We start from the raw sequence: 12,772 nt of genomic DNA on the forward strand, positions 1-12,772 counted from the left end.
AAAATGAAGTAGAGAATTCCTCTATAATCTTTCTTTTATCTACTTAGAAAATGTTAAAATTCCTGCCTATACCATCTCTAGTTGAAACACATGTCATTGCAGTCTCAACATCATTGTCGCTAACGAGAACAACAATTGATCAGAAGACACACCCTGTCAGCTACTGTATCCAAGTTATTCTCTGTATCCAAGTTCATCCCGAGTAATAGTACCATGAGGATAATCACCAAAGCCACCGGACAACTTTATGATGCCAATGAAGCAAGATGAGCTATTCAATGAAACTCGTATTGTAAAGAAGAAGAAAGAGACTGATTCAGAAAGGTGGGTCGAGGGTCGAGCCTCGACTATACATGTAAGTTTTTTACTTATCATTAAGTATTTTGATTTACTTTTATATAAATTTTGAAATATTAATTCAATATAATTTTTCTTATAGGTTCGCTTCAGAGCTGATGTGGGGGAATTCATACGAAGTCAGCCACCTAACGAGTCGGCCGAGGCAATCCAACTTTCGAACGAGGATGCTATAAGAACACTCCTTGAGTACTTTATATACTTTGAACTAGACAATAGAACTAGTTTTCGAATGAGCTTGTAATAAACATTAACTTAGTTTTGTTAGCTTAATGTTTTAGTTCTATTGATCTTTATATTTTGTTGCGTTTTAGTGTTGTTGTTGTTGTTGTTGCTGGCATAAAATGCCTGTTTAGGATATTGAGTATAAGCTGGCAGGTGGTGTAGCAGCCAAAACAGGCAGTTTCTGCCAAAAATATACCAAAAAAGCGACCAACTTTGGTGTCCAGTTGGTCGCTATTCACTTAAAAAAAAAATTTCTGGTAATTTGGCGACCAAGGTTGGTCGCTTATAGTTAAAAAAAAAATTAATTCTTTCCATTGGCGACCAATATTGGTCGCCCAATAAATAAAAAATTATAACATTTATTAATATAGCGACCAAAGTTGGTCGCTTAATATGATTAAAAATAAATAAAAATAAAACGTTATTTACATCTGGAGACCAACTTTGGTCGCCAAATATATAATATTAAAATATTTGAGCGACCAAAGTTGGTCGCTATATGCTTTACCCGGAAAATTTGGTCCTTTTACCTGGGAGACCAACGTTGGTCGCTATTTAGCGACCAACTTTGGTCCCTAAGGTAAAGGGACCAGCTTAATATCGACCAGGCGTGGTTGGTCGCTTTTTGGTCGCTTTTTGGCCAATAAGCGACCAACGTTGGTCGCTTTTGCTGGTTGCTTTTTTTCGGAATTCTAGTAGTGTTTACTTTTTATCCAGCATTTTTAATGTTTAGCAATAGTAGCCACTAATCTATTAAAATTAATATGAAAAGATAGTGTTAACCTTTCCTTCCCAAACGGAAATACACCATTTTCCTTGTTCGATATGTAAACTTGTCATTCACCACCGTCGGCGAGAATTCACTCAATAACTTGGTTGATCTCCTCCTCCTTATGCTCTTTTCTGTTTTTTGATTTATCAGTCTTTATTTCAAGTTTTTGTTTTGTTTTGTTTTTGCTTGTGATTATGATTTTAAAGTTTACGTGGAATAAAAGAAGAATTCTGTTATGATTTTAAAGTTTATGTGGACATGTAATCCTTAAGTCCTGAACTTAGTGTTATAAGTTCAAAAGTTAAGGACATGTAGTCCTGAAGTCCTGAAGTTAAGTTTAAAAGTTAAGGACATGTAGTCCTGAAGTCCTGAAGTTAAGTTCAAAAGTTAAGGACATGTAGTCCTGAAGTCCTGAACTTAGTGTTACAAGTTCAAAAGTTAAGGACATGTAGGACTTCACTGAAGTCCTGAAGTTAAAGTTCAAAAGTTAAGGACATGAGCAGAAGGGTATTTTCGTCCGGGCAGTTAAAGTTTATTAAAGCAGTGACTAAAGAGTAAAGACATTTTAAACAGTGGCTTAAAAGTAAATACATGTGTTATTAGTGGCTAACCGTGCACTTCCCCGTGATACGTATTAACAGGTCCAAGAAGGCAAGATACACGCCCAGTTACAGACCACAAGAATAACCAGAAGGTGCTATTTGGCAATTTCCTTTTAAGTCTAAGATTTCTTCATATGGTTCTGGATTTTCAAGAAACGTCTTTGCTTTCTTAATGTAAAGAATTTAAGTTACTCACAATGAAAAAATTATTTAAACTATTCGTACGATTTAATCGGTTATAGCAAGTTATTACTCTATTTTTCATGTTATCATATCAGGCTTGCTATGGAGAGTTACATGTTATTGTAGGTTAACTTAACACGATACCATAGAAAACTTATGCACTGTTATTGTGCACAACTTAAACTCAAGTAAAAGGAGAGTTATCTTTGGAAGTTTTGTTCTACAATTATTGTCTATGATAACAGCAGGATTTGTTACTACTGTCTCAAGGGTATATGCCTCTTGATCAAAGGGTAATAACGCTAAGATTTGTTACTACTGTCTATTTATTTGTAGAACTGACCACTATGTTGCCAAATCATGCACCATAATATGAAGAAATCTTCACTACATGTCAAGTCTCTATAGCTTAATCCCCACACAACCCAAACAACAGAAAGTCTCAGAACTATTTGCTGTCAACTGAATTCTATCTTATTTTCATAAAAGCAAATTTTATATGCCAACATTTTGAAACTGAAATCATTTTCAAGTAGTCAACTGTAGGAATAGGTTTCACACAAATTGCTACTCTATGTATGAGAACAAAGAAAGGAGAAACATAACCATTCAAGTAAGAGAAAACCTTCAACGGTAGAAGCAACCTGAGTTAGATTACATCTTTAAGCAAAGACAAAATACACTGTATCGCCAGTGCAGTTTAAAGTAACACTACTCATCTGCATTGTAAGAATGTAAATGTAACTGTTCAATAACCACTACATAGACTGTAGAAATTCAACCAGTCATCGGATCTCTTGCGACCGAACTGGTGGTGTTATAACAGGGTTACTTTTTCTTTGAGTGAATCTTAGAAGCTGATGTTTAATGATATGGTCAGTGCTGTCAGTTTTCCCTTAGTCTACCACAATATTAACCCGGAATTTCTTATTTATCTGAAACCCAAGCTCCATTTGGTAACCCCGGAGAACCATTACTGCTGTCGCAGATTGTTGCTGTGTTGTGCCCATTTGCCTCGTGTTTCCCTGCCTCGGTAGACCCCTCACAGGTACTGCTGTTTGGAGCATTATCTGTATGCCTATCACCAGTCTCATTACCATCAGAATCAGTGAAAGAGCCTTTATTTCTAGTGTAGGTGCTATAACCATTCCCCTGATTCCCATTTTGAGAAGCATGACCCCGAGAATTACTAGTTGATGGCAAAAAAGTAGCGTGATTGACTGCAGCACCCCACGAACTAGAAGCCCCATAACTTGCATCTAAATTATAGAAAGGACCATACCCATGATTCTGGCTGCTCCACTGGTTTATTGCGACACCGGGCAAGCTGCTAGCATAACCAATGCTGGCCAAAGATGGATTCGCATATACTCCAGCTGCCCCACCGTAGCAACTATAAATCTCACAACCATAGCCATAATAATAGGGATTGTAACCAACAAAAGTAGGCTGCGGAAACCTAATGGGACCAGAAGAACCATAACCCAAGTAACCTCTACCACCACCATTGCCAGCAGGATTTGCTTCTTTAGGCAGGGCGCGTTTTACCTCCACTAGCTTATTTTTCAGTTCATGAAAGTTTTTATGAAGAACTTTATCAACAGCATCTTCTGTGTCAAAGGTGATGAAACCAAATCCTCGAGGGCGACCAGTGCTTGGGTCATACATTATTACTTTATCTTTCACATTACCGTAATTTTGGAAGTACTGCCGAAACTCTTCTTCAGTAAGGGAAGAAGGTAGCCCACCCACAAATATTTTTCTAGTTCGGACATTCCCTTCAGGTTCTGTTTCTATATCTTCACCAGCATAAGGAAGTTGCGATCTCAAGCTCTGCTGCTGTTCTCTTGGCAAAGCCCTCTTAGTGTCCACCTGAACAGCAAAACTGGAGTTTAAAGTGAAAACAAATAGACAAGTAAAACAGATATTTGGTCAGCAAGAAACTCAGATGTCATTTAGTTGAAGCCAAGCTACAACGTTGCAGCTACCAGCGGAATTGTTTGTCAAGTTTAAACACTGCTGAGAACCTTCAGAACAAGGAAAAGATTCATATGACTCAATCGCGACCACTAGAATATCATGTCTTTGAATGACTTCAGCTCATATAAACATATTAATACTATAGAACAAGAAAATCTAACATATTACTCCTTTACATCTCTCCTCTGGTAAAAGTCCAAATGAGTAACTTAACATGGACTATTTTACTAAAAAATGAAAAGCATATGAAACAGAATCCTTAATTATCTAAGGAAGTTTGTCCTCACCAACCTTCTACTACAATTTCCACACAATCCAGATAAAACAAGCTGAATATTCCCCCCCCCCCCCCCCCCTCTCCCACTGTCCTTCATAAATGTGACCTTCTGTACTAACGCATTGCACTGCTTTTAATCAAATAATCTAAAAGTAAAAATTACAAGTAAAAAGATTGATAGATGAGCTAAGCAAGGGAAAAGGAAGTAAAAGACGAACAAGAGTGCCTAAATCCCCCTTTACATTTTAAGAATGCCACACTCCTCTAGTTCCACAAACAGGACTGTGATTCATCATACCCATTTAAGAAATTGGACAAAAAGGCAGGATTCAGAAATTTTAGACAGTGTATTCTAATATACACGTTTTTTAAAATTCTTTTGCATGTATATAAATGGGGTAATTTCACGGATAGAAATTTAACTTTTATTTTATTGCATCAAAGTCACTGAACTATTTCGAACAAAAATTTAGTCAACTTTGGCTAAGTACCACAGAAAATCATTAAGCTATATTTTTATAACAAAAATATCACTCAACTTTGCCCAAATATCACATAAAGGCGAAACTAACCCATATAAACGGTTCAAGCAGAAACTAGAAGGCCTACACATAACACATGCTGATGCAACTAATGACATGATTCCAAAACTGCATTAAAGGAACAGCTAAAAAATTCGAAAGCATCAGTTAAAAAAATAGAGAAGAAAACTCAATCCTGATCAATCTTAAAACATACGAAAACTCAACGGGGGTACGCCTACAAGATTGATCAAAACAAACCAACACCATAAAAAATTAGCAGCGGTTTCAAAATTTATAATTAACAGGTTCAGAGCTAAAGTACTGTCTATTATATGTACACATCCAAGATCATAAATTTCATACCGAACGGCCATCAATGTTGTGTTTGTCCTGAAGAATGGTATCAATAACAGAAGGATCAGAGAAGACAACAAAAGCAAAGCGTCTAGACAAGCCAGTGTATCTATCACGCATGATCGTGGCATGTTTAATTTCTCCATAATTGCTAAAATAGTCTCTTAGCTTCTCCTCCGTTGTTTCCCATCTTAATCCTCCTACAAATAGCTTCCCTTCATCTGATTCCATAATTCTGACAACAAAAACAAAAAGAAGAATTCTCTCCTCTGGTATAATAACAATAATAATAATGCAGTTTACGTAAATATAGTAACTAAAAGTAGAAAGAGAGGGATAGAGCAATTATATGGAAGCATGCCTAGGGTTTGGGGACAGTGACCCAATCTCAATCGGAAAAGGGGATCAAACCAAATCTTCAACACAATTTCCCGATTTAGGGCAGATTTCGAATCAACCTCCAAAATCAACTGACACGAAATAACCTTTAACCTTTATTTATTTGATCCTTAAAATAAATCACTTCCAAGTTATGAGTTGTGAAAATATATTATATACATCCGCTATTAAATGGTTATATATACATACATATATATATATATATATATATATATATATATATATATATATATTTGCCGGCTATTATTTTTGAAAACGACTATACTGTATAGTTTTCCTTAGATAAATAACCCCAAACCAATTTCTCTCCTCTTTTTATTTTACGGTTTAATTTTTCATAAATATACTTATTATTTTATAGTTCGGCACACGCGTAAATGCCAATTAAAATGTGAAAATTTCATTTATAAATCCAAGTATTCTCTCTCTCCCTCTCTCGGCGACAGTAACACAACCCCAACCCCCAACGGTCATCTTTTGCCAGAACCCCACCGACGCCAACGACAACAACCCGGTAAGATTTTCGACCACCCCTCACCTCTCTCTCCCTCTCTCTTATACCACTCCGTTCTCTCCCTTCTTTCTTTCTTCCTCCTTCGTTCTCGCCTCCTCTCCACCCCCAACCTACACAGTAGTTGTCTTCTCCGGCGACCGTTGTCCCGCCGGTGACATATATTCCGGCGGCTGCAGTCCCCTCCCCTCTACTATCCTTTTCCCGTCTGCTCCTCTCCCTTTATTTCCTTCTTCTTTTTCTCTTCTTTGTACTTGTGTGTTAAACTATTTGGTCATTACCCCCCACTGCTTATTCCCCTTCTTTTCGCTTCTTTTTCTCTTCTTTGCTTCTGTTGGGGCTTCACCAGTGGTAGCGGAGGCAGCCCCCTTTTTTGGTTCTTGGATTTTTTGTGCGTCTTTCAGGTATTACGCGGTGGCTATTGGAGACAAGCGAGGAGCGCGTGCACAAACATATGAGAGCTGCTAGGGCGAGTAGCAGTAAGGGGCGGTGGAAAGTTGGAGTGAACGCGCTAGGTGCCGTACAACATCGTGTACACCAAGACAATTTTCAGGTTCTATTCCCGGGAGTTGGTACCTCCCACTTTCCTGTTTTCTCTTCCTTGTGTTAGTTAAATTGCTTCCTTTTTAGTTCGCATTAGTTTAAATCATACAATTAGCGTGCGTGTAGTTACAATTTATTTTCTCCTAGTCTGGTCCATTTGCCTATTGTGTGTCAATGATTCTCCTTAGTTTGCTGTAGGCATAGTGGCTGTAGTCTGGGATGGTAGAGTAAGGTCATGCCCTCGGGGAGGCTAGGGGGTGGGGCTAGGGACACGGGGTAGGACGCGAGGCAAGGGAGGTAAGGGGCACAAAGGAGCCTATATGTTGAGAATTGGGTCATGGAACATAGGTACATTGACGGGTAAGTCTATAGAGTTGGTGAAGATCCTCCAGAAGAGGAAGGTCAATATAGCGTGTGTCCAGGATACTAGGTGGGTAGGATCGAAGGCGAGAGATGCAGACGAGTATAAGCTGTGGTACTCTGGAGTCCTGAAGGGTAAGAACTGTGTGGGTATTTTGGTGGATAGGGAACTTAGAGAGTCTGTGGTAGAGGTTAGGCGGGTGAATGATAGGTTAATATCTATTAAGTTGGTGGTTGGAAAGTGCACCCTAAATATCGTTAGCGCTTATACGCCGCAAACGGGCTTGGAAGAGGAGGTTAAGAGGCACTTCTGGGAGGGGTTGGATAAGATTGTGCATAATATCGCCCGCTGAGAGGTTATCTATAGGAGGGGATTTCAACGGACATATTGGGTCGACTGCAGGCGGCTATGGCGAGGTGCATGACGACTTCGGTTTTGTGGATAGGAACGCAAGAGGTACTTCGTTGTTGGATTTCGCTAAGGCATTTGAGCTGGTGATTGCAAACTCTAGTTTTCTGAAGAGGGAGGAGCATTTGGTTACTTTTTAGAGTGTGGTGGAAAAGACTTATATTGACTATCTTCTCCTTAGGAGGTGCGACGGAAGGTTGTGTAAGGATTGCAAGGTTATCCCGGGTGAGACCCTCGCAGCGTAGCATAAGATCTTGGTGATGATGAAGAGGAAGAAGAGGACTGCACGAGGACGACCGAGGATCAGATGGGGAGCTTTGACTAAGGATAAAGCTCAGGAGTTGGAAGGGAGGTTATCGATGTAGAAGCCTAGAGGAGTAGTGGGGACGCGAGTGATATGTGGTTGACGACGGTAGATTGTATAAAGGGGCGGTGGAGTCTCAAAAAGTTACTTTGGCGGGCACAAAGGCGACTGGTGGTGGAATGAAGTTGTCCAAGGTAAAGGGAAAGCGAAGAAGGCGACGTACCTGAAGTTAGTAGGGAGCACATGAGAGGAATAGAGGAGATCGAACAGAGAGAGGTATAAATTAGCTAGGAAGGAGGCGAAGTTGGTGGTCACGGAGGCTAAAACTACGGCTTTTGGTTGTTTGTACTAGGAACTAGGGGCCAAAGGCAGGGAGAACAAATTATTTCAGCTGGCCAAGGCGAGAGAGATGAAGGCTGAGGATCTGGACCAAGTTAGATACATCAAAGATGAGGACGGTTGAGTATTATTGGGAGAGGCGCAAATTAAGCAAAGATGGAGACTTACTTTCATAAACTTTTGAATGAAAAAGGGGATCGGGATATTGTGCTAGGCGAGTTAGGGCATTCCGAGAGTCACCGTGACTTTGGGTACTGTAGGCGTATCAAGGTCAAGGGGTCGTGGGGGCTATACGTAAGATGAGCAGGGGCAGAGCTACCAGGCTTGACGAGATTCCGGTAGAATTTTGGAGGTTTGTGGATAGAGCAAGTTTGGAGTAGCTGACTAGGATGTTTAATGTTATTTTTAGGACGAAGAGGATGCCTGATAAGTGGAGGTGGAGTACAGTGGTTCTATTGTACAAGAACAAAGGTGATATCCAGAGTTGCAACAACTATAGGGGTATCAAATTACTGAGTCATACCATGAAAATTTGGGAGAGGGTGGTAGAAGCGAGGTGAGGAGGACAATGTCTATATATGACAACCAATTTGGGTTTATGCCGGGTCGTTCTACTACGGAAGCTATCCACCTTATTAGGTTGGTGAAATAGTACAAGGATAGGAAGAAGGATCTGTACATGGTATTTATTGATCTAGAGAAAGCGTATGACAAGGTTCCTTGAAAGGTTCTTTGGAGATCCCTTGAGGCTAAAGGTGTGCCAGTTGCTTACATTAAGGCAATTAAAGACATGTATGATAGGGCTAATACTCGGGTTAGGACAGTGGGAGGCGACTCTAAGCATTTTCCGATTGTTATGGGGTTACACCAAGGATCTGTGCTCAACCCAAATCTTATTTTCCCTAGTAATAGACGCATTGACACATCATATTCAAGGGGAAGTGCCATGGTGTATGTTATTCGTTGATGACATAGTTCTGATTGACGAGATGCAAAGCGGCATTAATGAGAGGCTGGAGGTTTGGAGACATGCCCTTGAGTCTAGGGGTTTCAGGTTGAGCAGGACTAAGACAGAATATCTTGAATGCAAGTTCAGTACCGAGCCTAGGAAAGCGGGTATGGACGTGAGGCTTAGATCAAAGGTCATTCCCAAGAGAGATAGTTTCAAGTACCTTGAATTGGTTATCCATGGGGATGGGAAGATCAAAGAGGATGTCACACACCATACATGGGTGGGGTGGATGAAATGAATGTTATCATCTGGAGTCTTGTGTGACAAGTAAATGCCACTTCTACTCAAAGGTAAGTTTTATAGAGTGGTGGTTAGACCATCCATGTTGAATGGAGTTGAGTGTTGGCCAGTTAATAACTCACATATCCAGAACATGAAAGTAGCAGAAATGAGGATGTTGAGGTTGATGTACGGGCACACTAGGATAGATAAGATTAGGAATGAAGATATTTGAGGAGAAGGTGGGCGTGGCCCATGGGTAACAAGATGTGGGTAGCAAGGCTCAAATGATCCGGGCACATATAGAGGAAAAGTCTAGATTCCCCGGTTAGGAGGTGCGAACGGTTGGCGTTGGTGGGCACGAGGAGAGATAGAGGGAGACCTAAGAAGTATTGGGGAGAGGTGATCAGGCGGGATATGGCGAGGCTTTAGATCTCCGAGGACATGACCCTCGACTGTGGAGGTCGAGCATTAAGGTTGTAGTTAGGAGGTAATTGAGAATATTTCTAACTCGTACCAGTGTGAGGATAGTTTGAAAGAATTTTGTCTTAGACTGCTAGTAGTCAATGTTGTGTTCATACTACTCTTCCGTTTTCATAGTGTCGGGCCTTATTTACTTGTTATTGTTTTTGCTTTCCATCTATGTACTGGTTCGTGTGATGTTGTTATTATTATTTCTATGGTTTTTATTGATGGTACTGATATACTGTCTCTTTTCGTCTTCTTGAGCCGAGGGTCTATCAGAAATAACCTCTCTACCCCCTCGGGGTAGAGGTAAGGTCTGCGTACACACTACCCTCCCCATACCCCACTTGTGAAATTTTACTGGGTCGTTGTACTCTTTTCGGTCTCAAATATTAAAATATTTGATACTTTTGAAAGACAAAAATTTATTCATTAGACCTTTTTTCCCCTAGTTCTACCCCTATTAGTCTAATTAGTAGAGTGTTTTATTAAATAAGATTTTTAAAGATAAAAGATAATTTAGATATGTGTGGTTGTGATTAAGCCTGTTAAATATTTCTCTCAAGAAGTGCATAAAAACATTAAAGAATAGATAATATGGACATGGCAGAGTTGTCACCAATTACTTTGTTCTCAATGTCTCGTATTAGACGAGTAAGTTAAATAGTAACATTATCATAAGAAAATAGTAATAAAAAAGAATACAACAAAAAGAAGTTATGCAAGAGAGATAATAACAAGGGGATGTGTGATAGAGTGATTGTATTAGCAAATACTTTCCTTTTCTTTCTTCCCCAAATATTATATGTGAAAGTATAACGGTCTAACAAACTTTGAGCTAAAATTTAAAACGTCTTTAATAATATTTACTATTTTTCACATTTCTTACAAGGTTATTTTTGTATTTCTTTAGTTTCATATGATGATACTTCCACTAGCCCGCTTGGTGTCATGGTCTCTCTGAAATTTGAAGTAAGACATGGATATTATTAGAATTGGGCCAGCCCAGGTGGGAGTCCGAATGAAAATGAGTTCATATATATATATATATATATATATATATATATATATATATATATATATATATATATATATANTATATATATATATAAAATTAAGTTTTTAGCCTTTGTTATTTGGTCCCTAGTTTTTCTTATTTTCAATCAAGTCCTCGTGTATTGGCTAGTGAAGGGTTGGACATGTGTCAAAGATGGTACAAGTTTGTTAGCTGTAGATAGTTTTTCTAATATTTATGGAACGCTGACTTGTATTTTAGGGTTATTAGGCAAGATATGGCGTTGCTCCAGCTTACTGAGGACATGACCATGGATATGAAGGTTTGGAGGTTGAGAATTAGGGTAGAGGGTTAGGTAGTCGACCTTTGTCTTTGTTTGTTACAGTAGCTTTAGTACACCACTTAGTCTCTTTCATGTATTTTCGTCTTTCTAGACTTCTGTTATTACTTGTTGTTGCCTTCGCTTTGGTTTTTAATTGCACTAACTAGTGTTAGTTGTGTGTTTTCGCTTGATTTTTTGATTGGTTTGCTTGTCATTAGCCCTTAACTTTATCTTTTCCGAGCCGAGAGTCTACCGAAAACAGTCTCTCTGCCTTTTTAAATGTAGGGGTAAGGTCTGCGTACATACTACCTTCCTTAAATCTCACTTGTGGGAATATACTAGGTTTGTTGTTCTTGTTGTTTTAGTTCTTGCTTTTCTTTTCATGTCGATTCCAAAATTGGACCCGCTACATTTGGTATCAGAGCCGACGTTTCTCGGCCTGGATTCCACTGCAATATTCAGTCACTATTACTATCACTCACTACAACTTTCGGCCAATGTAGCCACAACAGATCCTCCTTCATGGGGCTCACCTAATGCCTATTTTCATGATTCTCCTCATCCATATGAAGCACAAGGATGGGCCAGAGAGAAGCATATTTTCGGTCTTATTCGGTAGATCCCAACTATGCAAATCTCAGTTTTCAACAAAATTCATATCACTTTGAGCGAATCTCAGCAGCCACGTACCTTCCACAAGATCCTCTACACAAAAGGCATGCCACTGGTAGCAAGAACTACTCTTACCCACAAACTTCCTATGAGTTTCAGAGAGTGGGAAAGTGAAACAAATTTCAACTGAGCCCAACCTAATCACCAATGAACAATCTATTTTCACTGAAATCCTCTCATTGGTGTAAGAGAACATTCGTCGGTCGGAGCAATTTCAGTGGAATTGTGAAGCCTATCGACAATGGAGATCTACTTATATAGATTCCCTTAGCATCAAGTTTAACGGAGGTTCTGCAGCTTTAGCGATTTTCACCGAGTCTGGTTGGTTGCTCAAAGGGAGCAATGATGAACTAGACACCAAGATAACACCTGAGTTAACAGAAAGCAGTTTAAGTGAGTCTGTTGTTTTCCTGCTTCTGTGATTTCATTTGAACCCATTTGTCACGGTTTGGCTGATGGAACACCGAAAGTTGATGATAAAGATGCTATAGTTTCAGGAAATAACTGTCGTGCCCCTTTTTCTCGCAAAAGTGGGTTTCGACATTTGATAACTCTTTTAAATGGAAGATAGAGTGTTAGAAGTGAAGAGTCGTCACCTAACGATTTTTAAGGTGCGTTAGGGACCTATTTGCAAATAACTCTGTTAACTAGTCAACGTCACCAAAGATCGGGTAAGGGCTCAAATTACCTCAAAGAGAAGGTGTTAGGCACTCTTCGAGATCCACAACTGTGGGTCTCGGCCGAACTTAAGACTATATGGATTGTAATTAGGCTGGGTGATCAAATAAACAAGGAGAATATAAAGGTCAAAGAGTTTTATTATAACACAAGTAGTACAAATCTTAGTACGACTATAAAGATACAACTACTTAGGTCTAATAGCAAATATATAAGCGGGGGGGGGTGGGGGTACGTTATTTAGTCAGAG

General features: G+C 39.3%; 2 protein-coding genes across 2 annotated transcripts; one reads left to right on the forward strand and one right to left on the reverse strand.

Annotated features, from left to right (window-relative positions):
* Positions 1-2,775: 2,775 nt before the first annotated feature.
* LOC109220293 (heterogeneous nuclear ribonucleoprotein 1-like) lies at positions 2,776-5,810 on the reverse strand. Its single transcript, XM_019384760.1, has 2 exons — positions 5,284-5,810; positions 2,776-4,011 (listed from the first exon to the last, which is right to left on the reverse strand). The coding sequence occupies exons 1-2, from the start codon at positions 5,503-5,505 to the stop codon at positions 3,067-3,069; spliced, it is 1,167 nt and encodes a 388-aa protein (XP_019240305.1). The 5' UTR covers positions 5,506-5,810; the 3' UTR covers positions 2,776-3,066.
* Positions 5,811-7,047: 1,237 nt separating this feature from the next.
* LOC109220292 lies at positions 7,048-7,440 on the forward strand. The gene has a single exon (XM_019384759.1). It carries the CDS (start codon positions 7,048-7,050, stop codon positions 7,438-7,440), a length of 393 nt encoding a protein of 130 aa, XP_019240304.1.
* The last annotated feature ends 5,332 nt before the right edge of the window (positions 7,441-12,772 follow it).

The sequence above is a fragment of the Nicotiana attenuata genome, unplaced genomic scaffold, assembly GCF_001879085.1.
Source record: "Nicotiana attenuata strain UT unplaced genomic scaffold, NIATTr2, whole genome shotgun sequence".
NCBI classification, from domain to species: Eukaryota; Viridiplantae; Streptophyta; class Magnoliopsida; order Solanales; family Solanaceae; genus Nicotiana; species Nicotiana attenuata.